The 26,606-nt window shown below is 43.0% G+C and overlaps 1 protein-coding gene across 4 annotated transcripts in view; it reads right to left on the bottom strand.

Moving 5' to 3' along the window:
* Positions 1-26,606, bottom strand: part of ENTPD4 (ectonucleoside triphosphate diphosphohydrolase 4) — a 120,398-nt gene that overhangs the window by 25,380 nt on the left and 68,412 nt on the right. Inside the window, exons 1-2 of one of the 4 annotated variants that reach the window (XM_070375533.1) lie at positions 9,518-9,761; positions 380-475 (exon numbers count right to left, since the gene is read on the bottom strand). In XM_070375533.1, coding sequence (XP_070231634.1) covers positions 380-387 — 8 coding nt within the window. In that variant the 5' untranslated portion in view covers positions 388-475; positions 9,518-9,761. Of the gene's footprint in view, positions 1-379; positions 476-9,517; positions 9,762-26,606 lie in introns of those variants that run through there. The other 3 variants (XM_070375531.1, XM_070375530.1, XM_070375532.1) reach the window with 3 other exon arrangements.

Below are 26,606 nucleotides of genomic sequence, written 5' to 3'. Positions count from 1 at the left end.
ACCCGGTGGAATTTTCTATTTGTAGTTTCTGGTTACCATATGGGTTCCTGGGCCACTCCATGGAGTTTATCACCCCTTCCCATATCTCTGAAGCTTACAGACCTCTCTCCTGTGCTTAATTCAACTCCTCCTAGATCCCAGCATGTGTGCCCTTTATGCTAACTTACACTAACCCCTGTCGAACCCACCTGGCATGACCACTTTCCTTCTGTGACAGGTACCCCACTGGAGCCCTGGAAGAACAATGTTGTTCAACAGAAGCGTAACACAACTGAACACATTTCACTTGAGATTTAGATTTTTCTCCCCATGGAGACGTGTTTCTGTGGCACTGAAATCTCGGGTTTTACAGTGCCAGTGATTTGGCACCATCACTCACCTCCCCATGCTGATGGGTCAGAGGTTAGGCAAGGCTCTGGGAATCAGTTGTCACACACCATCACCGCAGTCCTCCTGGCATTAGAGCCCTCCTATTCTAGAAAGTGGGAAAAATCACAAAAATGGCACACTCCAAGTAAACGTCTACTTTACTTATCAAAGGGGTGCTTAACTTATTGTTTTATTTTTTAAATTATGAAAGAATGATAACACTTTACAGGAGACTTGGAAAACACAGAACAAAGTTACATACAGTTCCACTATATATTACAACTAGTAAAAAATAAATTGTAGATAAATGAAAAGTAGATAAATTAAGATTTTCAGTTGGAGTTTCAATATCAAACTCCCCAAAATTAATAAAATGAATATATAGAAAAGTAGAAGGAAACAGGAGACCTGAAAATCACCATGGACCAACTCAACATAATTAAGATCCATATAGTTTTTGCACAACAGTAGGATACAAATTCTGTTCAAGTTCTCAAAAGGGTGTTTAAATCTAAGCATACGTAAACTGGTCCATGATCCCAGCATTGGAGCTCTTAGCAGGGTTTATTTCAAGCAACACACTTATAAGTTAATTTCATGCTGTCAGAGATACAGGCCTAAATCAATAGAGCTAATAACAGTCTGGCACTAGTTAATGCTTTCTACCCAGAAGCAAGTCAGTGACCCCAAAATACAGGTCACCAAACAGTCTAAACTACCTAATGGTGCTGCATGTTAAGGGAGATGAGGGGTGGGAGTAGGAGGTGGGCAGAATGACTAACTGAAGGGGAATGTGAACTATCCATGCATCTGGTTAATCTAGTAGATCCCTCCTTCATGCACAAAGTCCCAGGTAAGGCACCACGCTCCTAGTGAGTTTTGTCACCTTCACAGTGGCTGCCACTCCTCCACCCAAGACCTCATGTCACAGACAGACACAGGTCTGAGCAAAGGTTTCTTTCTGACTTACTGGATCCAAACGACAAGAGACAGTGGGTCTCTTTCTTGGTCTTGTGGCCCTGCTTCACTGCTCCCAGGCTCTCAGGACAGCTATCTCCCCTAGTTTGCTTGTTAGCTCTTGATCAATTCCTTCTCAGGACTCTCCACGTCTCGGTGCCTCTGCACATCCCATTTGTTCTGTTCCCCGTAGGTTTTCTGTCTTGGCTCCAATCTCTCCTAGCCCTAATATCCGTTACTGGTCATCTTCACTTATTGCCTCAATGATCTGATAGCTGACAACTAACTTTCTCCACCCCAAGCTTCTTCTCTAAGTCACAGATACATATCTTCCAGCACCTACTGATAACCCCATTTGAACATCATGCGGACCTGTGAGAAACACTTCTGAAACTGAACCGTTCCACTGTGGCCCCATTCTGCTCTTCCCATGCTCCTCCTTGCTATCTCAATCCCCTAAACACTCAAAGCAGAAAACTAAGGAGCTGGGCCTGACCCCTCCCTCTCCTTCATCCTCCAGAGCCAATTTCTTACGAAGTCCTTCCATTTCTTTCTTTTTTTTTGGAGGCAAGGAATACGACTTTATTTGGAAAGCCGGCTGACCAAGAAGATGGTCAGAGTCTTCGAGTCCTTCCATTTCTTTAACCTCAGTTTCTCTAAAGTCTGTTCCTTTTCCTGTTACTTTTGCCTGAGGTCTCTTTCTTATCTCTTATTTTTACCTGGCCTATTTGGACAGCAGCCTAACTAGTCTGTCTCTCACCTGCAGTCTCAACCCAGCAGCTACCCAATCCCTTACTAATAGCTTCAGGGAGATTCTTCATCCTAAACTGACAGCCACCGTCCCTGCTCAGGTCCAGGAGCCTGGTAATCTTGTGCTGGAAATCCTCCAATGGCTCCCCTCCCATGTAAATAAAGGCCAAAGGCTGTACCCTGACTCCCGGTCCGATGGGACCCCCACCTGCCACTGCTCTGATCCTCTCCCTTTCTCACTCCACCCCAGCCACACTGGCGTCCTCACTGTCTTTATCCATGCCAGGTGCTGTCTGGTCTTAGGGTCTCTGAATGTGCTGCTCCTTCTGCTTATAAATAATCCATACGGCTTATTTTTTTTTTTTACTCCCTTCAGACTCCTGTTCAAATGCTTTACAAATACTCATCTATTCCTCCTATCTATCAATCACCAAGGTAGGTATTATTTGCATAGTATTTTATAGATGAACAGAGAGGCTAAGCAGTGTGCCTGAGGTCACACTGCTAATAAAAGTAATTATAAATAAAAGAGCTGAGATTCAAGCACGTGAATCCATATATCTATCCACACAGTCTTCTAACAAACTGGGTGTGGGTGTGTTTGCATTTCTCTTGCCCATGTGTCTCCTCTTCCAGAATGCAAGCCCCACAAGGAGCCAGATTTAGGTCTGCTTGGCTGGTGGCTGCATTCCCAGCATGGCAACCCCTAGGAAAGAGCCCGGCAAGAAGTCAAGCTGCAGAGTTCTCGGATTCAAAAAGGTTACGAACTTACACATAATCTTTCCAAAACAAGCAGGAATTATAATAACCTCCCAACTTTTCTCTCTCACTCAGGGAAATGTCCTGTCTTTAGGATGGTAAAGGAGGTCCCACTTGATCTAGCCTTACAGCAGCCACTGCCATGTGTGGGTGAAATAATTAAAATTAAAAATTCAATTTCTCCAGGCTCCAGATATAGAAAACAATCTAAGTAGTTACCAGTGGGGAGGGAAAAGGAGGGAGAGGCAAGAGAAGGGTAGGGAATTCAAAGGTACAAACTACTATGTATAAGACAGACAAGCTACAAGGACGTATTGTCCAGCACAGGGAATATAGCCAGTATTTTACAGTTACTATAAATGGAACATAATCTTTAAGAATTGTGAATCATTGTGTTGCACACCTGAAACTTACATAATATTGCACATCAACTCTATTTCAATTTAAGAATTATATTCTGGGTAAATACTAACTGTTGTATGTAACAATCTTTCTGTGTATAGATGCTTTTTTTAATGAATGAAATAAAATGTATTTAAAAGGGAGGGAAACAGTTCAGTCTGTCAGCTGCACGAGCCACATGTCAAGTGCTGCAGAGCCAGACGCAGCCTCCGCATCAGAAGGCTTGTTCTGGCCCCTGTCTATCTTTCTAGTCTTATCCCCTGACTGACAGACCAGCCAGACTAGCCTGACCAGTACCCTGTACTCTAGCCGTACTAAACAAGAGCTGAGGGCCACTGGAATGCTCCCATCCCTCTACATTTGTAGAATGGCTCTCTGGCTCTGGTCCATCTGTTGGTGCTCCTATGTGCTCCTCATTCTGCGGGTTCAGCATGATCCCTCTGGGAGGACTTCCCTAGTCCTCATGTCCTTAAGAGTACTGGCTCTATACAGTAGTCGGCTACAATGCTATGCTTATGCTTCACTTTCTCATTACATGGTAAGCCCCTCAATGGCAGGAACAGCCTCTTATCCCTCTGTTTCCTCAGTGACCAGTGCCTGTCACACAAGTGATGAGCAACTACTGCTTGTTTCATGGGTCGCTGGGACCACAAGACATAAAGATGAATCAGATGTGGACCCAGCCCTTGAAGAATTTACAATGAAGTAGAGGGAACAAAACATACACACAAAGATGTTATAAAATAAAAAGGATTAATAATGCCTACCTGGGGGCATTATTACCCCCCTACAGGGTAAAATCACTGTAATTAGTTTGGGTTTTGATATGGTGTCCATATTGTACTATGTACCCTAAACTTAGGACAAACAGTATTTGTGATTTAAGAGTTCACACAAAAAGAGAAAAAATGCCAATGTAAATATGTTTTATGTATTTTTATATCTACTTTTAGTATTTGAATAAGGTGAGATTACTACAGCATACCTTTCATTAGAATACCAATGGCTCAAAGATTTAAATATCAAATAATCCACAAAAATGTAAAATGAAAATGTAGTATTTATCCAATTCCAGAACAGGTAAGACTTTTCTTCAAGTGACATCAATGTCTCAAACTATAAATAAAAGACATCTACTTATGAGTTTAAGACTCCTGAGAATTAAAAATAAGCCTTTCTCAAACACACAAAACTTGGGGAAATTACATGCAACGTACATGACACATAGTAAATATACCTTACATACAAAAAAATTCTTATAAATAAAAAAGAAAAACACTGGAACAGAAAAATGACCAAGGACAATTGGAGATGAACAGAATAAGAAATCTGAATGACGTCAGACAGAATCTAACTTCACTGGTATTTCGAGAAATATAAATAAAAACAAGGTTTTATCACTATCAGTTGGCAAAGATTTAAGTCTGATGATACTGTGCTAACCAGTGGGAGGCGAAAAGGTTGTGAGCACCCCTGGAGAGAATCTAAATATGTACTCACCTTCTGGGGGCGAACAGGTAACACATGTGAAAATTTTAAACATGCTTACCCTCTGTTCTACCCATCATAGCAATTTGTCTTCAGGAAATAATAAGATAAATTCACTAAAACACATATAAAGATGTTCATCATAGTATTATTTAGAATAGCAAAACACTGTTCAGTTCAGTTCGGTCGCTCAGTTGTGTCCAACTCTTTGCGATCCCATGAATCGCAGCACGCCAGGCCTCCCTGTCCATCACCAACTCCCGGAGTTCACCCAGACTCACGTCCATTGAGTCACTGATGCCATTCAGCCATCTCATCCTCTGTCGTCCCCTTCTCCTCCTGCCCCCAATCCCTCTCAGCATCGGAGTCTTTTCCAATGAGTCAACTCTTTGCATGAGGTGGCCAAAGTACTGGAGTTTCAGCTTCAGCATCATTCCCTCCAAAGAAATCCCAGGGCTGATCTCCTTCAGAATGGACTGGTTGGATCTCCTCGCAGTCCAAGGGACTCTCAAGAGTCTTCTCCAACACCACAGTTCAAAGCATCAATTCTTGGCACTCAGCCTTCTTCACAGTCCAACTCTCACATCTATACATGACCACAGGAAAAACCATAGCCTTGACCAGACGGACCTTTGTTGGCAAAGTCATGTCTCTGCTTTTGAATATGCTATCTAGGTTGGTCATAACTTTCCTTCCAAGGAGTAAGCGTCTTTTAATTTCATGGCTGCAGTCACCATCTGCAGTGATTTTGGAGCCCCAAAAAATGAAGTCTGACACTGTTTCCACTGTTTCCCCATCTATTTCCCATGAAGTGATAGTGCCAAAAGTGCCTTTCGGGGGTGGGCTACATTAAACACGGCGCATGTATGCAATGGACTACGATGTGACTATTAAACGTGCTGACACACAGAGGGAAAGAGAAAAGAGAGGACATTTCAAAAGAGAAATGCACTGTAAGGATGCACCACAGCAAACATAGGAAATGTTATTTAATCTGGTGTTTGTCTTAGGACTTTTTTTTTTTTCAAATATGTGATGACCATGAGGATAAAAAGACATTTTTGTAAGTTACAAAATTTGTGTTTAAAGACAGAAAATAGGACAGCTTATAAATTGCTGAAATAATTATGTTTATTTAGGACAATATTTATTTAGTATTACCCAGGAGACAACAATATGGTAATGTGATCTTCAAATGTAAACTCCAGTTGTATTTGCAGCTAAGAATCTTGGCACCACAGTTTAGAAAGGCAAACTCAGCAATCTTACATAAAATTGTCATGATTTTAAAAGGCTTAAGCTGTGTGAGACCTATCACCAAAGAGATGCATTAACTTGCACGATTTCAGCTGAGGGGCCCCGCTCAGCTGAACATTTCTTAACAGAATGAGGTACACTAGGTCCTGAGTCAAACTCTTTCTCAATCAGTCTCTCTCTGACAGTCCTACACGAAACAGTGAAAACAATGCCAGTCAACTGCAAAGTGAAATGGCTCCCATGGTGAAAAATGCAGGATGCAGTGATACAGATATTAGCAAATACTGAAATCATAGGCAAACAAAATTGCAGACAAATGAGACTCCAGAAGAGCTAGACCTCTGAGTAAGATGCTGACACAAGAGTGCTGCAAAACAGAACGATATGAGTAGCAAAGGATTACAAAAGGGCTTGGAAAAATCAAAAGATCATCAACAGGCAGAATTCTGTAAGGAATGACTGTGTCGGTGGGAGTGAGAGGCTGAAGTGAAGGATGCGGCGTGGCACTCAGTTGTGGGGAAAATACATCAAGACAACTTGATTTGTTCATTAAGTAGAATGTATGGTAACAAGTGTTGGCAAGAATATAGAAAAAAGAGGAACTGTGAGCATTGTTGGCGGAATGTAAATTGGTGCAGCCACTAAGGAAAACAGTATGGAGGTTCCTCAAAAAATACTGGAACTACCACATCATCCAGCAATCCCATTTCTGGGTATATTTCCATAGAGAACAAAAATACTAATTTGAAGAGATATATGCACACCTATGTTCATAGCTGGATTATCAGCAATAGCCATGATATGGAAGCAAAGTGCCCAACAGATGGATAAAACACATATGGTGTATGTACATACAGTGAAATATTACTCGGCCACAAGAAAGAATGACATCTTGTCATTTGTGACAACATGGATGGACATGGAGGGCATTCAACTTATACGTGAAATCTAAAACACAAATGAACAAACATAACAAAATACAGAGACAAACATACAGAGAGCAAACTGGTGGTTGCCAGAGGGGTAGGGAAGGGCAGGAGGAGAGAAACAGGTGAGGAAGATTAAGAGGTAAAAATTCCAGTTACGAAATAAATGAGTCACAGGGATGAAATTTACATATGCAATTCAGCCAATAATATTGTTAACAAATTTGTATGGTGACAGAAGGTAACTCGCCTTCTGTTTTTTATACATTTTTTGTAATGTACAGGGTTATCAAATGTACATACGCAGGATTCCCTATGCTGTGCACCTGGAACCAACACAGTGTCATAGGGCAATTACACTCCAATATTTTTAAATAAGGGAGGGGGGAAGAATGTACATAGTTGCATTTATGATCTACATTTTATTCTTATTTATTTTACATTTTTTATTTTATTTTTCAATAGCAAGTCCTAACCAAACCTCTTCCTTACCTCTCACCATTCACTTGCAAACTTCTGGTCCCCATTTTAAATGATCTCTTTTCTGGTCACACTTTTCCCTCCCTGCATCACCTCTGTAGCTTCCTGGATCTGCAACTCTGACTTCCTTCAAGTTTCAGTGCCACATCTGGGGCTTTCCCTATTATCACAAACTAGTTTAGTCTAAGTTTGGGCTCACAAACCTCTGACACAAACTAATACCCCTTTCCAAATTCCCCAGGTCTAAGAGGAGTATCACCATGAATTGGGGTTACCTGGTTCTCAACTTTGATTCCCAACTATCCGTATGATGTAAGTTTATGTCGGTCATCGGGTCCTGCCAATTAGTCCACACATCTAAAATGACCACAGCAGACACCGCTAGCTCAAGACAGATCTCTATGTGGAACACCTTTCTTTGGAAACACTTCTTTGTAAAACACTACCTTCACAGTATGACCAGCAAGACTCTTCCAGAGCTTACGGGTAAACAACTTCCCTGTGTGGCATCCCTGAGACCTTTCATCCATCAAACAGTCTCATCTTTTAAAAAAAAAAAATTTTTTTATATTGGAGTATAGCTGATTAACAATGTTGTGTTAGTTTCAGGTGTAAAACAAAATAATTCATTTATACATATACATTATCTATTTTTTTTTTTTCAAATTCTTTTCCCAGTTAGGGTGGTATAGAATATTGAGCAGAGTTCCTTCATCTTATTTCACCAACCTGTTCTCTTCTCGCTCCAGATAACATCTCTCTACTCTAGTGATGCGGGTTGCTCCTCTCCCACACAAGCTGTTCTCACTCTTCCCTTGGCCCTTAACTTAAGTCACTTCCTACTAACTCATATGTCCTGCCCACAATATTACAATTTTCTCAAAGCACAGGTCAATATTTTTCTTTGCCAAGATTTGATTTGTAATACTTCTGTTTTCCCACACTCAATCTTCTCTGTATTTGTGTGTAGTCTATTTTGAATAAACATGCTGAATAAAAATGTAAAGAATATAAATACCTAAATCAACTTTTGTTTCTTCTTCGTATATATACAAGGGTTATACAGGCTATATACACAAGGGTTGGAAGAATGTAAACCATAGATTCAAAATGCAATAAATACAAGTGATAAATCAATATTAAGGTGAACAATAAAATCAACAAACTACTTAGACAAATTAATGCTCCATTTTGTAATTCTCCTAATGTGTCAAACAGAATGAACAGACCTGATACCAAGACATGATAACATTAAATGTAAGATAACACAAAGAATATGATTCTCTCCGGCCTCTCCAAGCCTAGAAAATTATTTCATTACACAAAACAGAACACACTAAAGACTTCAATATGACATTAAACTAGGGATTTAAGTTTCTCATTTAGAGTTCTTTAATAACCTAGTGTATCTTCTAGCATGGAAGTTCCTAATTGTAAGGCATCTCTTTACTTTCCTACTAGTGCCAAATGTTCTTAGAAAATGCTTCACACCGGTGTTCCTCTAACTGGGGTCTGAGGAGCCCTGCGGGTTCTGAGACAAACTCCAGAGAATGAGGGAACACCTTTTAAAGGTGTTCACGCATTACTCAAGTTTGACAAACAGGTTTTACCATCACTTTATCGCCCAATTAGCTCTATTTTTCTCAATGGAGCTACTTAGATTTAGATATTAGAGAAATCTAAAGCATGAATCGTGGTAAAAGCAGAGCAAGGCGAAAACGATGCTGACTTGTAAATGTCATGACCAGGTGGCAGGTAAGATCCGCAGGGTCCTGAGTGCAGCATCCTTCTCCCTAGCCAGGTCCCTCCCCAGTGCTGGCCAACCCGCGCCCACTACGTGTCGGAGAGGAAATCAACGCGGTCACTGGAGCGGGCGCAACTGCACGACAGCCAGCTTTCTCCCGCCAGGGGCTGGGGGGAAAGCACCTGCAGCCCAGGGTCACGGGCGCTGACGGCGGGCGCCCGGAGACTGCCGAGCGGCCCGGGCGGTGGGGAGCCACTGGCGCGGGGAAGGCCCCCGGGGCAGAGCGGCAGGTCCGCGGCCTCGCCGCCCCGTCGGGCCCGGCTCCAACGGTCCCCACTTCGGCCGCCCACCCTCCCTCTCATCCGCGCCAGAAAGGCCGCCTCACCTGCTCGGCTACGTCCGACTCGGCGGCCAGGGCTCCCGGGAGTGGGGACTCGCGGGTGGAGCGCATCACGGCCACCGCGGCGAGGCGGTGCCGGCAAAGCCGACACGACTCCCCGGTGGTGATAGCTTCCCAGGAGCTCCGCTCCTTTCCGGTACCGGGCCCGCCACTCCTCCGCCACCCGAGTCACGTCACTGGGAGCGCCGGGAGCGCGCACGCCGAGGGGCGGGGCTTATGCCTGGGGGCGGGGCCTGTACGCGGTGACTGGCATCCACGGAACCAAGCTGAGTCTGCTGAGAGCACAGAATGTCAAAAGTGAAAGTGGCAACACGAAAAGTAACCCGTACGGTGGCTTGGATACCGCAGATCGTAGCCCTTCGGTTTTCAGCAAGTATCAATGTGCTAATGACACATTCATCTTTCCTTTGTGCTCTTTATTATTATGGACAACAGCACTTGAAAACTTAACTGGGCACTTCTGCTCATCTGTTGACATTTTATTTTACAATTTTGCCAGTAACTATCTCTGTTTTACAGGCGGAGAAACGAAGCACAAACTCATTCAGTGACTCTCTTAATCAAGGTCCACGTAATTAGTAAGAACCAAGATTTCATTGTTGCCAGAAGTTTCATATACCAGAGCGTATTCTAGGTTAAACAGAGCGCCCTCAACACACGAAATGGTTTTGAGAAGAAATAGTGAAGTAAATGAACAACACTAATTCCTGACATTGACCCCAAGACCTGGTACTCAGGTCAAGGACACACTATTTAGCTTTCTAGCTTGAGCCCCAACCCCCACTCCTTCCCCCAAAAAACCCAGTGCCTTGAAGTCACAGAGCTGGAGACAACCTTGAGAATCGCGGCTTTTTATCCTTTTGTCCTCTTACAAAAAAAAAAAAAAGTGGTTTCCCTGCTGCCCAGACAGGAAGCCACCAGGCAGCCTAGCCACTTTGTTATTATTGTTATTGTTCAGTCGCTCAGTCGCATCCGACTTTTTGTGACCCCATGGATTGCAGCACTCCAGGCTTCCCTATTCTTCACCATCTCCTGCGGCTGCTGCTGCTGCTAAGTCCCTTCAGTCGTGTCCGACTCTGTGCCACCCCATAGACGGCAGCCCACCAGGCTCCCCCGTCCCTGGGATTCTCCAGGCAAGAACACTGGAGTAGGTTGCCATTTCCTTCACCAATGCATGAAAGTGAAAAGTGAAACTAAAGTCGCTCAGTCGTGTCCGGCTCTTCTTGAAACTTGCTCAAACTCAAGCCCATTGAGTCGGTGATGGCATCCAATCACCTCATCCTCTGTCAGCCCCTTCTGCCTTCAATCTTTCCCAGCATCAGGGCCTTTTCTAATGAGTCAGCTCTTTGCATCAGGTGGCCAAAGTATTGGAGTTTCAGCCACTTTAATATATTTTTTTAAAATGAGAGTCCTAGAAACGTCTACTCATTAATTGTGTCAAGTAAAAGAAGCTTAGACAAAACTAATAGCTATATATTTTAAGCAGAATCCTTGGTCCAGCACCTGCTTAGGTTAAATCTTGTGGTAACATTTCATCCCTGGATTCAGATACTGTTCATGGAAGAAGGCTGGCAGTGACCAAGGAGGCTTGTGCTTTAGAAGTAATACTATCTTTCAGTTGTTACTCCATACTAGAATCATAAAGCCACAGAAAGTTCCAACAAAGGGGCCATAGTTACAGTCTAGACGAAACCTCCTCCTTTTTCTGTTAAGGAACCTGGAACCCCAAGAGATTAAATGTCCTGCCCAAATGCCCTGAGGCAGGGGGGGAAACAAAACCAGTTGTTCTGACTCCTACTTCAGTGCCCTTTTATGGCAGTCAGTTGTTATTTTAAAAAATGACTAGTTTGGACAGATTACACATTAGAAACCTCTGTGACTTCTACCCAAGATTTGTTTTGAGAAGCTGAGGTAGCTGGTCATGAACATGCTGTGATTTTAGGGCCAGGCCCCCTCGAAATTATGTACCTTTCAAAGTCCTTACAATTTGAGATACTGGTTCTTATTACAGTAGACTCTGAAGAAGGCCTCTACTAAAAGCCAGAATAGTTTCATCACATCGTCAGTACTTACTGATGGGGCTTCCCTGGTGGTTCAGTGGTTGGACTTCCAATGCAGTGGATTCAGGTTTGATCCTTGGTCAGGAAACTGAGATCCCATGTGCTGGGGGACAACTAAGACCTCATGCCACAATTAGAGAGCAGCCCATGTGCTCCAGCAAAGATTCTACAGGCTGCAACTAAAACCCAACACAGCCAAATAAGTAAATAAAATAAAATAAAAATTTTAAAAATATTTCTTGATAATTCATAAACAACAATAATCTGATAAGAGCTAGGAAGGGAAAGTATAAAGGATGAAAACATAGAACATGGTACACTAGTTTCCTAGAACTATCATAACAAGTTACCTCAACTTGGGTGGCTTAAAATGATAGAAGTGTATTCTTGCACAGTTTTGGAGGCTCACAGTCTGAAGTCAAGGTGTTGGCAGGGCCATGCTGTCTGTGAAGAGAATAGGAGATGATCCGTCCTTGCGCTTTCTTAGCTTCTGGTTGTTGCTGACAGTCTTCAGCATTTCTTGGTTTGTAGAAGCATCACTCCAATCTCTGTCTTTGTTGTCACATGAAGTTCCCTGTGTGTCTCTCCAAATTCCTCTCTTCTTAAAAGGACAGCAATCATATTGGGTTTAGCCCCTCTCTCCCCTCCCCTGCCCCAACCAATCCAATATAGTCTCTTCGTTTGTTTTCTTCTTAAGTCTTTATTGGGTTTGTTACCACATTGCTTCTACCTTTTGGCTTTTTGGCCACAAAGCAATGTGGGATCTTAGCTCCCTGACCAGAAATGGAACCCGCACTCCCTTCATTGGAAGGCAAAGTCTGGACCGCTGGACCACCAGGGAAGTCCCTATACTCTCTTCTCAACATGATTATATCTGCAAAGATCCAGTTTCCAAATAAGGTCATGTTCATAAGTTCTGGGTTGACATGAACTTTTGGGGGACACTATTCAACCCAGTATATGAGAGAACCAGCCCTGTTTTGGTCATCTGGGATGGTTTCTTTGAGGAAATGATGTTTGAGTTCACAGCCTCAAGATGAGTAGGAATTAATGATAAGAGGGATGAAGTCTGGGCCTCTGTGAAGTAGTAGCTTCAGGCAATGGATACAGCAAAGAAGTTTTGAAGGAGGGAGAAACACAACTGTCAGGTGAGCCATGGACTTATTCTTGCTTATTAATAGGAGAAACAAAAAACTAAGTTAATAGGAGGCAACTCTTACTGAGTACTTTATGCCTGCCACAGTTCTCAGGGCATTAGAAAACGTTTCAGAGACTTTCCCGGTGGTCCAGTGGTTAAGAATCCACGTTGCAATGCAGAGGGCTTGAGTTCCACCCTTGGTAGGGGAACTAAGATCTCACATGCTGTGAGGCACAGCCAAAAAAAGATTTAAGGGAAAAAAAAATGAATGACTTAAAAAAAAAAAAAACTTCAAATAGAGTGGAAATGAAATACAATATATCAAAATTCATGCAATGTAGCTAAAGCAGTACTCATGAGATATTTGTAGCTTTAAATGCTTATTTTAGTAAAGGGAAAAAGTTTGAAATCAATTATCTAAGTTTCATCTTAAGAATTTAGGATAAGAAAAGAAAATTAAAACCAACGCAAGTAGAAGAAAGGAAGAAGTTTTTTAAAATAGGTTAAAATTAGCAAAGCCACAATTTGGTTCTTTAGAAATATTGATAAACTCCTAGTGAGACTGATCAGGAAAAAAAGAAAGAAAACACAAATAATCAAAATGGAGACTAGAAGAACATCCTTACAGATCCTACAAAAATTTTTTTTAATAATAAGAAAACATTACAAACAACTTCATACTGAAAATTTCAATACTTTAGATGGAATGGGAAAACTTAGAAAAACACAATTTATCAAAATTGACATGAGAAAAAAATCATATGAATAGCCCTATATCTTTTATGGTTCCTAGATGGTTTCACTAGTAAATTTTATCAACTGTTTTAGAAAGAAATCATACCAGTCTTATATAAACTTTTTAAAAAAATATAAAAGAGGGAATACTTCTTAATTCACAATATAAGGTCAGAATAACCCACACTCCAAGAGATTAAAAAAGAACAAAAGTTACATGCACATCAACATCCTTTTTTCTAACAAAATATTGGCAATTCAAACCCAGCAATATTTTTAAGAAGTAAGATAGCTTAACCAAATGAGATTTTTTCCCCCAGAAATGCAAGGCTGGTTTAATATTTTTAAATGATCTGTGTATTGACTACATAAACACAATAGAAGAGACAATTCATATGAGTCACATGATCTCAATCAATGTAGAATAAAACCTTTGACAGAGTTTCACACTTATTCATATTTTAAACAAAAAAGCTTTAATCAACTATGAAGGGAATGATCTTCCCTTCATATCCCTCAATTTGATACCCTATCTACAAAAGAACCACAGATAACATGGTCACAAAATCTAAGTTCGTCATCACATGTTTGTATTTTGAAAGTATGAAGTGAAAGTATGAAAAGAGATGTGATGTCCGGATTACAGAAGCCATCTTGCAACCATGAGGCAACATTTGTGCAGCTAAGAAGTCAAAACTACACATGAGGAACTAGAAAGAGAGGTTTGCCTAGGTCCATCACAGCATCACTAAATCACTAAACTAATACCAGCCACTGGATGTATCTCTGACTCCTTGTTATGAGAGGACAATAAAGTCTTTTTTGTTTACATTACTTCTGGCTAGATACTTCATTACTTGCCATTAGGTCTTTAAAAATATTTGTTGACTGGTTGATTAAAAACTAGAAGGGACCACAAGAAATCATATTCCTTAACCATCTTTGGTCAGTTTAGGTTTCATGTACATTCTATAGATCAGACAGCTAAGATCTCAGAGGCAATGTGTCATATTCAAGTTCCTAAAACTGGAAAGGAGACAGGATGATTGAATATGAAGAGTACTAAACTGGGACATAGAAACCTGGATCCCAGTCCCTGCTATCCTACTAAATGAACACACAAACTTAGAAAAATTTAGTTTACTTCCTTGGTCTTCACCATCCATATGTAGCTAAACAAAGTGAGTGGAGAGACGGCTAGGTTGACCTCTAAGATCTGAGAGCCATGGTTTCTAAGAGGCAGAAGAGAAGACCAGAAACAAAGTCTTCCCCTCCTCTTTCCCTTTTCTCCCTCCTCCACCTAAAGGAAGAGGTGTTGATTACATGCACATCAATATCCTTGTTTCTAACAAGATATTGGCAATTCAAACCCAGTGATATTTTTAAAAAGTAAGATAGCTTAACCAAATGAGATTTTTTTTCCCCTTTTCCCTCCACCTTTAGATTTCTTATGACATCTAAGGTAAGATAGAAGAACTTTTTCCTTTTTAAATTGAACTCCAGGGACTTCCCTGGCAGCCCTGTGGTTAAGACTCTGGGTCCCTAATGCAGGGAGCAGAGTTCAATTCCTGATCTAGGAACTAAGATTCCACATGCTGGCCAAAAAAAAAAATTAAATTAAATTAAAACAAATTGCACTCCAGAGGTTTTTTTTTTTTTTTAAACTGTGCTTGTAGGAATCTTGCTGAATGGATTAGGGCCAGTGAAAGCAGAGGCAGGAGGCAGATTGGCCCCCCAGGGTAAAGCAATTGGAGATTCATTCTCTGTTGACTGAAACTCCAAGAATAGCAGGGCAATTAAGGAACGTGACTGGGCCCTGCTCAGACAACATATTTCTTGTTCCAGAAGTCAGGAGACCTCCCCAACCACACATGTGCAGAAAGGCTCCTTGGAGGCCAAAGGGGAGTCATGTCAAGGAATGTTCTGCTCAGATGCCTTTTCAGTAAAATTCAACTTGGCTAAGAGATGGATGAGCACACATAGGAGGACCCTGAGATATACCAAATTTGGACTGTGAACCAGACAATCATGATGACTGGCCAAAGGAAACCTAGAGGAAACACCCCATAAAAGTAATTCAAACCACCACAAAGCTTCGACTCAGGGACTCCCCCTCTGAGTCCGCCAGTGTGTACTTGCTTCACTACTTTCTGTCTTTGTGGAAATCCTTTTCTGTAAAACCAAAGGTTCCAGCTCTTGTCACTGACCACTGGTCTAGTGGCTAGGATCTAGTGCTTTCACCGCTGCGACCCAGCCACAATCTCTGGCTGGGAACCCAAATCCTGCTCTAAGCCATTGCAGGCTGGAGATCAAAAACCATCAGTATTTAGAACCCAAATAGGATTTCCTTTTAGTTATCTTTCTGGAAAAAAACTACAACATGGCCATAGCTTGGCATTTTATTGGCTTTGCTCTCCAAATGTTTTAACTCATCATTCCAGGGAGCCTGGGTTTCCCCAGTGGCTCAGCAGTAAAGAATCTGCCTGCAATGCAGGAGACACAGCTTCGGCCCCTGGGTGGGAGAGATCCCCTGGAGGAGGGCATGGAAACCCACTCCAGTATTCTTGCCTGGAGAACCCCATGGACAGAGCAGCCTGGCAGCCTACAGGCCATACAGTCACAAGAAGTTGGATATAACTGAAGCGACTAATACAAGTGCCAGGGAGCCTAAATTGGCAAACTGGCCCTCTTGGTAGTCTGTGGCTGTGAGGAGGAAGTTAACTGTGAGGCACTGGATATCATAGAAACAAAAGAATCAAATGGCCCTTGAAAACAATGAGTTCTATTGTTACCAAAAGCTGGAGTCTGGCTGCTCAGTGCTCAAAAGCCAGTGAACATGCCAGGTTGGTGGAAGGAAAAGTTTGCTTTATTTCAGATGCTGGCAACTGCGGGGGAGGTCAGACATCTGTCCAAAGGCCAGACACCCCTCCCTGACACACACACACCAACAAACAGGGGATAAGAAATTTTATAGACAGAGAGAGGGGGCTACATGCAGAAACAGCACAGTCAGCTCTGACAGTCATCTTGAAATTGGTCATGTGGTGGTCTGACAAGCGTCATCTTGATTGTTTTAGGTACAGCTAATCTTCAGCTGACTCACTGGAAAAGACCCTGATGCTGGGAAAGATTGAGGGCAGGAGGAGAAGGGGACGACAGAAGATGAGATGGTTGAATGGCATCATCGACTCAATGGACATGGGTTTGGGTGGACTCCGAGTTGGCGATGGACAGGGAGGCCTGGCGTGCTGCGGTTCATGGGGTCACAAAGAGTCGAACACGACTGAGCAGCTGAACTGAACTGAACTGAATCTTCAGTTCCAGGGTTGCTTTGTTTCCATTTCCTTGAGGCCAGTTCTTGGAATTATGGCAGCTTACATCATGGCTACAGTCTGGTCATTATGAAGTTAACTTCTTCCACCTGGTAGGATTTCAGTATCTATAAGACAGGTCATAGGATATGACTCAGAATATTATCTATGGCCCTTGAAAAGGAACTAAAGGTCCTTGCTTATGCTTAATGAGTATACTATTACTATTTGGTCTCCTTTGACTGCTTTCCTTTGTTTCTGCATTTTATCCTTTCTCTGATTAAACTTACTCTTTGAGTAAAGTTTTCCACAGACAAAAGGCAGGCAGAGGACACTGGGGCAAGTACTGTAGTGTCCTTCTCTGTTTCACTATTGCCCTCCCCTGGTCTTATTTGCCTTCCATGCACTCATGCACAGACTTGTTTTTGAGCAACTTGTCTAATAACCCTATATATTTATACAGCATTTGTCTTCAAGAAGATCATAGAGCTTTATAGACATGACCTCATTTATGAGCCCAGCATTCCTCAGGCAGGGAATGGGCCAGGAGAAGTCTTCTTTTATAGTGCTTTGTTATGGAGAGAAAGCACTTGAGATTCAGAAAGAGAAAGGGATCTGGTCAAAGTGGCATAAAAATTCAGGGTTTCTTTCAACCTTTTCTCATCACAGCATATGGACCTTTAAACAAACACACAAAGTATAGAGCAAATGTGATTGCTTTTGCTGCCTACAATCCATCCTTCTCTTTTTTGGTAACAGTACCTCGAATTTCCGAAGGAGAATGCCTATCTCTCAGGGCTTTCCAGGTGGTGCTAGTGGTAAAGAACCCGCCTGCCAAGGCAGGAGATATAAGAAATATGGGTTCGATCCCTAGGTTGGGAAGATCCCCTGGAGGAGGGCATGGCAACACATTCTAGTATTCTTGCCTCAAAATCTCGTGGACAGAAGAATCTTGTGGGCTAGAGTCCCTAGGATCACAAAGGATCAGACACGACTGAACATGCCAGCCTATCTCTCATTCTGTCCAGTTGGGTCAGGACCGTGGCCTTGTTAAGCAGAGTAATTTCATCCCCTGGCCATTGTGACTGGCACATGAATCAAGCTGTCCTGATTAGATATAAGCTACATTCTTTTTTTTTTAATTTATTTATTTATGTGGCTGTGCCAGGTCTTAGCTGCAGCATGCAGAATCTTCCATCTTCATTGCGGCATGTGGGATCTTTCCTTGTGGCGTGCAAACTCCTAGTTGTGGCATGTGGGATCCAGTTCCCCGCCCAGGGTTCTAACCCAGGTCCCCTGTATTGGGAGGGCAGAGTCTTAGCCACTGGACAACCAGAAGTCCCAAAGCTACATTCTTCAATATCAGATTCATCTGCAAAAAAGATGGTATTTTGATTTTTGTGTAGATTTTGTTTCATTTCTCAAACCATTCAGACTTAGGCAGGAAGCAGCAGGTTATTTATTGAATTCCTTCACGCCAGCTACCATATTATTCTCCTTCTCAGCAGCCTTTGTTAGTTCCTCTTCCCCTCTAGGTCAGAGTTGAAATTCCTAGCAGATCAACTCTGGGAATCAGTAGGCTGATCGGATTTTTATCGACAGATTGACATCATACCCATCTCCTTAGCATGACACCCCAAGGCCATGATTAAATCCCTTCCAGCTTTTTAAACCTCTTGTCCTCACACTGCTTCATATATTCCCTGTGTTCTAACATGCTTATCTACTTGCCTTCTCCTAGATTATTTCTTATTTTCATGTCTCTGTGTCTTTACACACATTTCAATGGTTGGACTACTTCCCTCTTTCTTGACTGCCTGGAAAAAACCTTCCTATTCATCCTTCAATTTGCACCTTGCAATTGTGTGTGGTCGTTTGGTTGCTAACCTCCCCTGGTAAGAAAGTCTCTCTCCTTTACCGCTCAGCACCATCATTTGGTATAACCACTGTTGGTTTTTGCTGCCATCTTATTCCTCTGTGTATTCCTGCACTTTGTGTTCAGTCGTGTTCGACTCTTTGCGACCCCATGGACTGTAACCTGCCAGGCTCCTCTGTCTATGGGATTTTCCAGGCAAGAATACTGGCGTGAGTTGCCATTTCCTTCTCTAGGGAATCTTCCTCAACCAGGGATCGAACCTGCCTCCTGTGTGTCTCCTGCACTGCAGGTGGATTCCTTACCTGCTGAGCCATCGGGGAAGCCCTCTGTGTATTCCTGCTGCTGCTGCTAAGTCGCTTCAGTCATGTCCAACTCTGTGCGACCCCATAGACAGCAGCCCACCAGGCTTCCCCATCCCTGGGATTCTCTAGGCGAGAACACTGGAGTGGGTTGCCATTGCCTTCTCCAATGCATGAAAGTGAAAAGTGAAAAAAAGTGAAGTCGCTCAGTCATGTCTGACTCTTCGCTACCCCAAGGACTGCAGCCTACCAGGCTTCTCCGCCCATGGGAGTTTCCAGGCAAGAGTACTGGAGTGGGTTGCCATTGCCTTCTCTCTGTGTATTCCTAGCCTGGAGCAAACATGAATTCAATTAAAAAAACACATGCTATCTGCCCATACCTATTCCTCCTATCCCAGCAGAACTGAAAATGTTGTAGCTACCTTGCCTTCCACAGAAAGAGATATTGGGTTGGCCTAAATTTTCATTTGAGTTTTTCCATACCATCTTACAGAAAAACTCATGTGAAATTTTGGGCCAACCCTGTATATTTCACCCCTCTTCTACTGTGACAGACTTCTGCCCTATCTCCAAATCCATCCCTGTTTGAAATCCATGGTCTGCTTTTTTAGCATAGCTTCTCAGTAACGTCTACTAGAACTGAATTGAAGAGTTCATCTTATTCAAGTCAAGCTGAGTTTCATCTGCCAGCATCTCTGGAATTCATATTCTGCTATCCAATTCTCTTCTTATCCGTCTTAGTTTTTTTTTTTTTTTAACTTTCATTTCCCACACCTCCCTAAGGAGTGTTTTTTTAAAATTTCATTTTATTTATTTATTTTTTGAGTGCTTGCCACATGACTTGTGGGATCTAGCTTTGCGACCAGGGGTCAAACTCTGGCCCCCTGCAGTGGAAGTGTGGAGTCCTAACCACTGCACCACCATGGAATGCCCTGTCCTTCTTAGCTTTGAATAATACTTACTTGCATAGACATATCTTATGCCTCTTATCCTCTCCTGTTAGATTGTAATTTCTTTGAAGACAGAGACCGTGTCTTCTACATCATACCCTCCGGAGTACTTAGTACGGGGTGAGGCACATAGGAGGTGCCCAAAACATGTTTTCTAAGTGATTAATGAGTGAATGAATGACATGACCTTTCTTCTTGAGCAAAGAGAAACACTGATGAAGATTAACAGATTTTGGCAAGAGAGGTCTCTTCCCTGTTTACCACCGTTCCAGTTCCCTGAAGAGAAGGGACAGACAAGGGAGAGAAAGCAGTGGGTGATCCAGAGATGAGCTGTCTCTGTCTTTGCAAGATGCTGACTCCACTTGCCTTGTGAGCCTAACAGGAAATTTGGGAGTGTTTCTGGACTTGGATGGTGAATTTTCGCTCATGTGATGCAGGTTGAACCCTATTTTTACATTTTCTTTTCATTTCAGTTGGAATCGGACATAAGGAGTCAAATGTGTGTTTTCAGCCCAACATCCTTTCCTGGGATGCCTTTTCTGACCCCTGTTTGTTAGGCTGGCAAGAAAATTCATTAGGATTTTCCATCACATCTTAAAGAAAAACCAAAATGAACTTTTTGGCCAACCCAGTGCAGTGGTAGGCTGTCCCCCTTGGGCCTCACACCCTCTACGTGTATCCTCTGCTTTCTTTTTTCTCTGTTGAACATTCATCATCTGACATACTACAGATTTTCTTATTTTGTTAGTTTACTCTTCATCTCCTTATATCAGTCAGGAGGCAGAAAGCATTTAGGTTATTGAAACAGGAAAAATGTAACATAAAGAGCTGTTGACTAGTAGAAGGTGGTTAATTACTGCTGCTGCTGCTGCTAAGTCGCTTCAGTCATGTCCGACTCTGTGCAACCCCAGAGATGGCAGCCCACCAGGCTCCCCCGTCCCTAGGATTCTCCAGGCAAGAACACTGGAGTGTATTGCCATTTCCTTCTGCAATGCACGAAAGTGAAAAGTGAAAGTGAAGTCACTCAGTCGTGTCCGACTCTTCACGACCCCATGGACTGCAGCCCACCAGGCTCCTCTGTCCATGGGATTTTCCAGGCAAAGTACTGGAGTGGGGTGCCATTGCCTTCTCCGGTTAATTACTAAACGAGGTAAAAGATGAGGTTTCACGAAGGGGTGCAGAAGAAACAGATGAGAAAAGCAGCTAGCACCTCTGGCCAGGGCGGGGAGTAGACAGGAAGAAACTGAGGACCTAGGGGGACAGCACCCAGCCCACTTTCTGTTCTTATCCCCAGGCTGTGGTTCAAGCCTCTTTCAGGAGTGTGTGACTACCCCAGACTGGCTACTGTGTATTATACACAGTGCGCGCGTGCTAAGTTACTTCAGTCATGTTCGACTCTTCGCAACCCTATTGACTGTAGTCTGCCAGTTTCCTCTGTCCATGGGATTCTCCAGGCAAAAATACTGGAGTAGGGTGCTGTGCTCTCCTGCAGGGGATCTTCTTCCCGACCCAGGAATCGAACCCACACCTCTTCTGTTTCATGCCCTTGGCAGGCGGGATTCTTTACCACTAGCGCTGCCTGGGAAGCCCTCACATAATACACAGACTCAGTGCAAAACAAAAATGCAAGGCTTCTTGTTCCACAGTTATTAAGCATTTCAAGACAGTGGCAGCAGAACGTTGCATCAGTCAATGCAGGGCTTGTCTGAATGTTAGGTCCCATGGCTGACAATGTAATTGTGTAGCTCTTTGGTGACTGCAGGCTTGAGTAGCCTGCTGGCGGCAAAGAAATTTGGCAGAGGGGGCAGGCTGGCTGGGATCTGTGGAAGCTGCTGTTAAGGATGTGGACCGGCCTGGGCCCCTCTGCTGTGCAGAAACAGGTGCTGGAGTGGGGACTGTGATGGTTTTTTAAATTTATTTTTGATTGCACTAGGTTTTCTTTGCTGTACATCAGCTTTCTCTACTTGGGGGTGCGCAGGTGTCTCCTGATTGTGCAGGCTTCTCTTGATAAGGAGCACAGCCTCTAGGCACTCAGACTCAGTAGCTGTGGCACATGAGCTCAGTTGCTCAGTGGCAAGTGGAATCTTCCCAGACCAGAGACTGAACCCGTGTCTCCTGCATTGGCAGGCAGATTCTCATCCACTGTGCCACCGGGGAAGTCTGGGAGAGTGTGGTTTAAGGAAAGAGCCAGGCCTTGACAGTTTACCAACCTTCAGGATTCTAGAAACTGTAGCTTCATACCCTTTGCCATTTTGTCGTCGCAAAGATATATTTCCAAGTTAGAACGCATTCTATTCACTTATATGTGATCTGGATTTACAATCTTGAACAGGTCTAAACAATGCCCATAGTCTTACCCCCAGTCTTACAGATGTTTGCAGCAGTTCTGAAGGGGAGTGAAGAGAAGATCCAGCCCAACAGAAAGGGTGACACAAGATAGGGTCACAGATGCGCAAAGAAAAGTTAATGTGAGGGGGGGCAGCAAAGACTTTTTTTTTATTGTGGCAAAATAAACACAATATAAAATTTACCAACTTGACCATTTTATTTGTTCTATTTTTACAGTCTATGGGGTCAGACATGACTTAGTGATGGAAAACATTATATTTTAAAAATACTTGTTTCTTTATTTGGCTGCACCAGGTCTTATTTGCAGCATACAGGATACTTTAGTTGCAGCATGTGGGATCTAGTTCCTTGACCAGGGATCAAACCCTGATCCCCTGCACTGGGAGCATGGAGTCTTAGCCACTGGACCACCAGAGAAGTCCTTCAACTTCACCATTTTAAGTGTATAGTTCAATAGTATTAAATATCTTCCTATTGTTGTGTAATCAATCTCCAGAATTTTCCTTCTGAAAAAGCTCAAAACTGAAACTCAATCCATTAAACAATTCTCATTTCCCTTCTCCCCAGCTTCTGGCAACCACTCTTGTATTTCCTGTCTCTATGAATGTGGCCACTAAACCTCCGGTAAGTGGAATCATACAGTATTTTATCTTTTGTGACCAGCTTATTTCACTTAGCATAATGTCCTCAAGTTTCATCCATATTGTAGTGTGTGTCAGAATTTCCTTCCTTTTTAAGGCTGAACAGTATTCCATTGTTTGCACATACCACATTTTATTTATGCATTCATCTGGTGATGGATAGATACTTGGGTTGCTTCCACAGTTTAGCTACTGCAATGGATAGCAGTGTACAAATATCTCTTTGAAACTCTGCTTTCAGTTCTTTTGGGTATATACTCAGAAGTTGGATTGTTGGATTGTACAGTAGTTCTATTTTTAATTGATTTGAGGAGCCATCACACTGGTTTTTGTAAGGTTGGCACCATTTTACATTCCCATCAACAGTGCACAAAGGTTCATTGTCTCCAAATCTTCATCAACACTTGTGATTTTTTAAAAAAATAGCCATCTTGATGGATATGAAGGGGAATCTCACAGTGGTTTTGAAAACTCCTTTTGAAATAGGAGGGAAAGAGGGCAGGGTGAGTGAAAAGGAAGAGATATTTTGAAGTAAACTGCCTCTTGAGAAACCTGTATGCAGGTCGGGAAGCAACAGTTAGAACTGGACATGGAACAAGAGACTGGTTCCAAATAGGAAAAAGAGTACGTCAAGGCTGTGTATTGTCACCTTGTTTATTTAGTTTATATGCAGAGTAGATCATGAGAAACGCTGGTCTGGAGGAAGCACAAGCTGGAATCAAGACTGCCGGGAGAAATATCAATAACCTCAGATATGCAGATGACACCACCCTTATGGCAGAAAGTGAAGAGGAACTAAAAAGCCTCTTGATGAAAGTGAAAGAGGAGAGTGAAAAAGTTGGCTTAAAGCTCAACATTCAGAAAACTAAGATCATGGCATCCGGTCCCATCACTTCATGGCAAATAGATGGGGAAACAGTGGAAACAGTGGCTGACTTTATTTTTGGGGGGCTCCAAAATCACTGCAGATGGTGACTGCAGCCATGAAATTAAAAGACACTTGCTCCTTGGAGGAAAAGTTCTAACCAACCTAGACAGCATATTAAAAAGCAGAGACATTACTTTGCCAACAAAGGTCCATCTAGTCAAGGTTATGGTTTTTCCATTGGTCGTGTATGGATGTGAAAGTTGGACTATAAAGATAGCTGAGCGCTGAAGAATTGATGCTTTTGAACTGTGGTGTTGGAGAAGACTTTTGAGAGTCCCTTGGACTGCAAGGAGATCCAACCAATCCATCCTAAAGGAGATCAGTCCTGGGTGTTCATTGGAAGGACTGATGTTGAAGCTGAAACTCCAATACTTTGGCCACCTGATGCGAAGAGCTGACTCATTTGCAAAGACCCTGATGCTGGGAAGGATTGAGGGCAGGAGGAGAAGGGGACGACAGAGGATGAGATGGTTGGATGGCATCACCAACTCAATGGACATGGGTTTGGGTGAAATCTGGGAGATGGTGATGGACAGGGAGGCCTGGCATGCTGTGGTTCATGGGGTTGCAAATAGTCGGACATGACTGAGTGACTGAATTGAACAGAACTGAGAGGGACACTGAGGTAACTTATAGCTGATCTCCATTCTTAACCACTGGACCCACCAGGGAAGTCCCGGTAATTCTTTTTAAAGCAACTTCTAAAGTAAATAGAGAAAGAGATGAGATCTCTATAAATGCCTTTCCCAACCCCACCCTACCCTACGCATACATGTTGGACAATCAATATTCATTGCTCCTGAGTCTCTCCTTCAGTTTTGTCATGCGCTCTGTAGTTGTTTGGGTGTTGTAATTTTCTTCATATTAATACCATCACAAAAGTGTCTTCAGATAGGAAGCTAGTGGTCAGGGACTGTGCCTTCTTAGGACTCAGCTCACTGAGACTAGAGCCCAGCACCACTCCCATGGCTGCAGCCTTTAGGAGGCACTTTAGAAACTAACAAGCCCTGACTTTCCTTGGATGGTGTTGGGGTAAAGAACCCCTGTGCCAATGCAAGAGACATAAGAGATGCAGGTCCAATCCCTAGGTTGACAAGATCCCCAGGAGGAGGGCATAGCAACCCATTCCAGTGTTCTTGCGTGGAGAATCCCATGGACAGAGGCTACAGCCTGGCAGGCTACAGTCCATAGCATCGCACAGAGTTGGACACAACTGAAGTGACTTAGCACACACACACAACTTTCCTTGTTCACACAGGGAAACCAAGGCAGATCCAGGGGAGGTGGCTTATCTGACACGGACAGCAGCATAAAAACCACAAGTGATGAATACAGCATCTGCTTGCCCAGTTAACCTGTCAGTGTCCTGGAGACAGAGAGTGACAGGTGTTGCCAACCCTCAGGATACAGCCCAGTGCATTAAAACTCCCAGATACACAGGGGTCAGGCAGGCTCAGTGGTGGCCCCCTGGAACCAACCTCACTGGAAAGGACTTGTGTGTACAGCTGGATTCCTGCTGGGGAAGACCATGGCCCTATGACCTGCCAGGCTGTTGCTTGTTATTTTTCTAAACAACATATTCTGACCCTGCTTCCCCAGTCAGGAGCCTGCTGCAATTCCTACCCTGCATCAGGACTTTGGTCCAGAGGTTTATGCTTCTTCCTGCTCTATCCCTTAATATAATGATTATACCTGAACAGATAATTTAAGGAGGTTAAGGAGAATATTTATCATGCCTTGCCATTGCTTTGCTTCCCTCATAGCTCAGTAGGTAAAGAATCCGCCTGCAATGCAGGAGACCCCAGTTCGATTCCTGGGTTGGGAAGATCCTCTGGAGAAGGGATAGGCTACCCACCCCAGTATTCTTGGGCTTCCCTTGTGGCTCAGCTGGTAAAGAATCACCCTGCAATGCAGGAGACCTGGGTTTGATCCCTGGGTTGGGAAGATCCCCTGGAGAAGGGAAAGGCTACCCATTCCAGTAATCTGGCCTGGAGAATTCCATGGACTGTATAGTCATGGGGTCACAGAGTCAGACACAACTGAATGACTTTCACTTCACTTCACTTCACCCTTGCTTTATTTTGGGTATATCTCCTTCCATACGTACAGACCATTTTACATTTTTGTCATCATGGCACACCTCAGTACATAACAGCAGTATTATCTACTTTGTGCCATGTGCGTGCATGCTTAGTCGCATCCTACTCTTTGCGACCCCAAGGGCTGTAGCCCGCCAGATTCTTCTGTCTGTGGAATTCTCTCCAAGCAAGAATACTGGAGTGGGCAGCCATTTCCTCCTCCAGAGGCTCTTCCTGACCTGGGATCAAACCCACTTTCCTTTCGTCTCCTGCATCAGCAGGCCAATTCTTTACCAGTGTGCTACCTGGGAAGCCCGTAGCTACTTTGGTTCCCCTTAATGACTTGGTTCTTGGTACAATCCCTGGCATATAGCATGTGGTCAATAAAGGATCATTGAATGAACACCATTCTATCATATGCTTCTTTCATTTCACACGATAAGACTATCTCCCTATTTGTCATAGCAAGAGTAATTGTAATTTTTAATGGTTTGCCTAATGGCATGGGATAATTTTGTTTGACTCTGTCATTTTTACTGTTCTAATTTTTTTGTAAAAAATTTCATGTACATTTTATTTAGCTTCTTGGGAATTAGCTTCAAGTAAAAGATTCCAATAGAATGATTGTATTAAAGAGGTTTGGACAACTTCATGATTCAGTGAGTATTTCTTTTTTAAAATATTTATTTACTTTTGGCAGCACTGGGGC

The sequence above is a fragment of the Bos mutus genome, chromosome 8, assembly GCF_027580195.1.
Source record: "Bos mutus isolate GX-2022 chromosome 8, NWIPB_WYAK_1.1, whole genome shotgun sequence".
In the NCBI taxonomy this organism is placed as follows: Eukaryota; Metazoa; Chordata; class Mammalia; order Artiodactyla; family Bovidae; genus Bos; species Bos mutus.
Note: the sequence above shows the minus strand (reverse complement) of the source record. Positions and strands in the feature narration are given on the sequence as shown.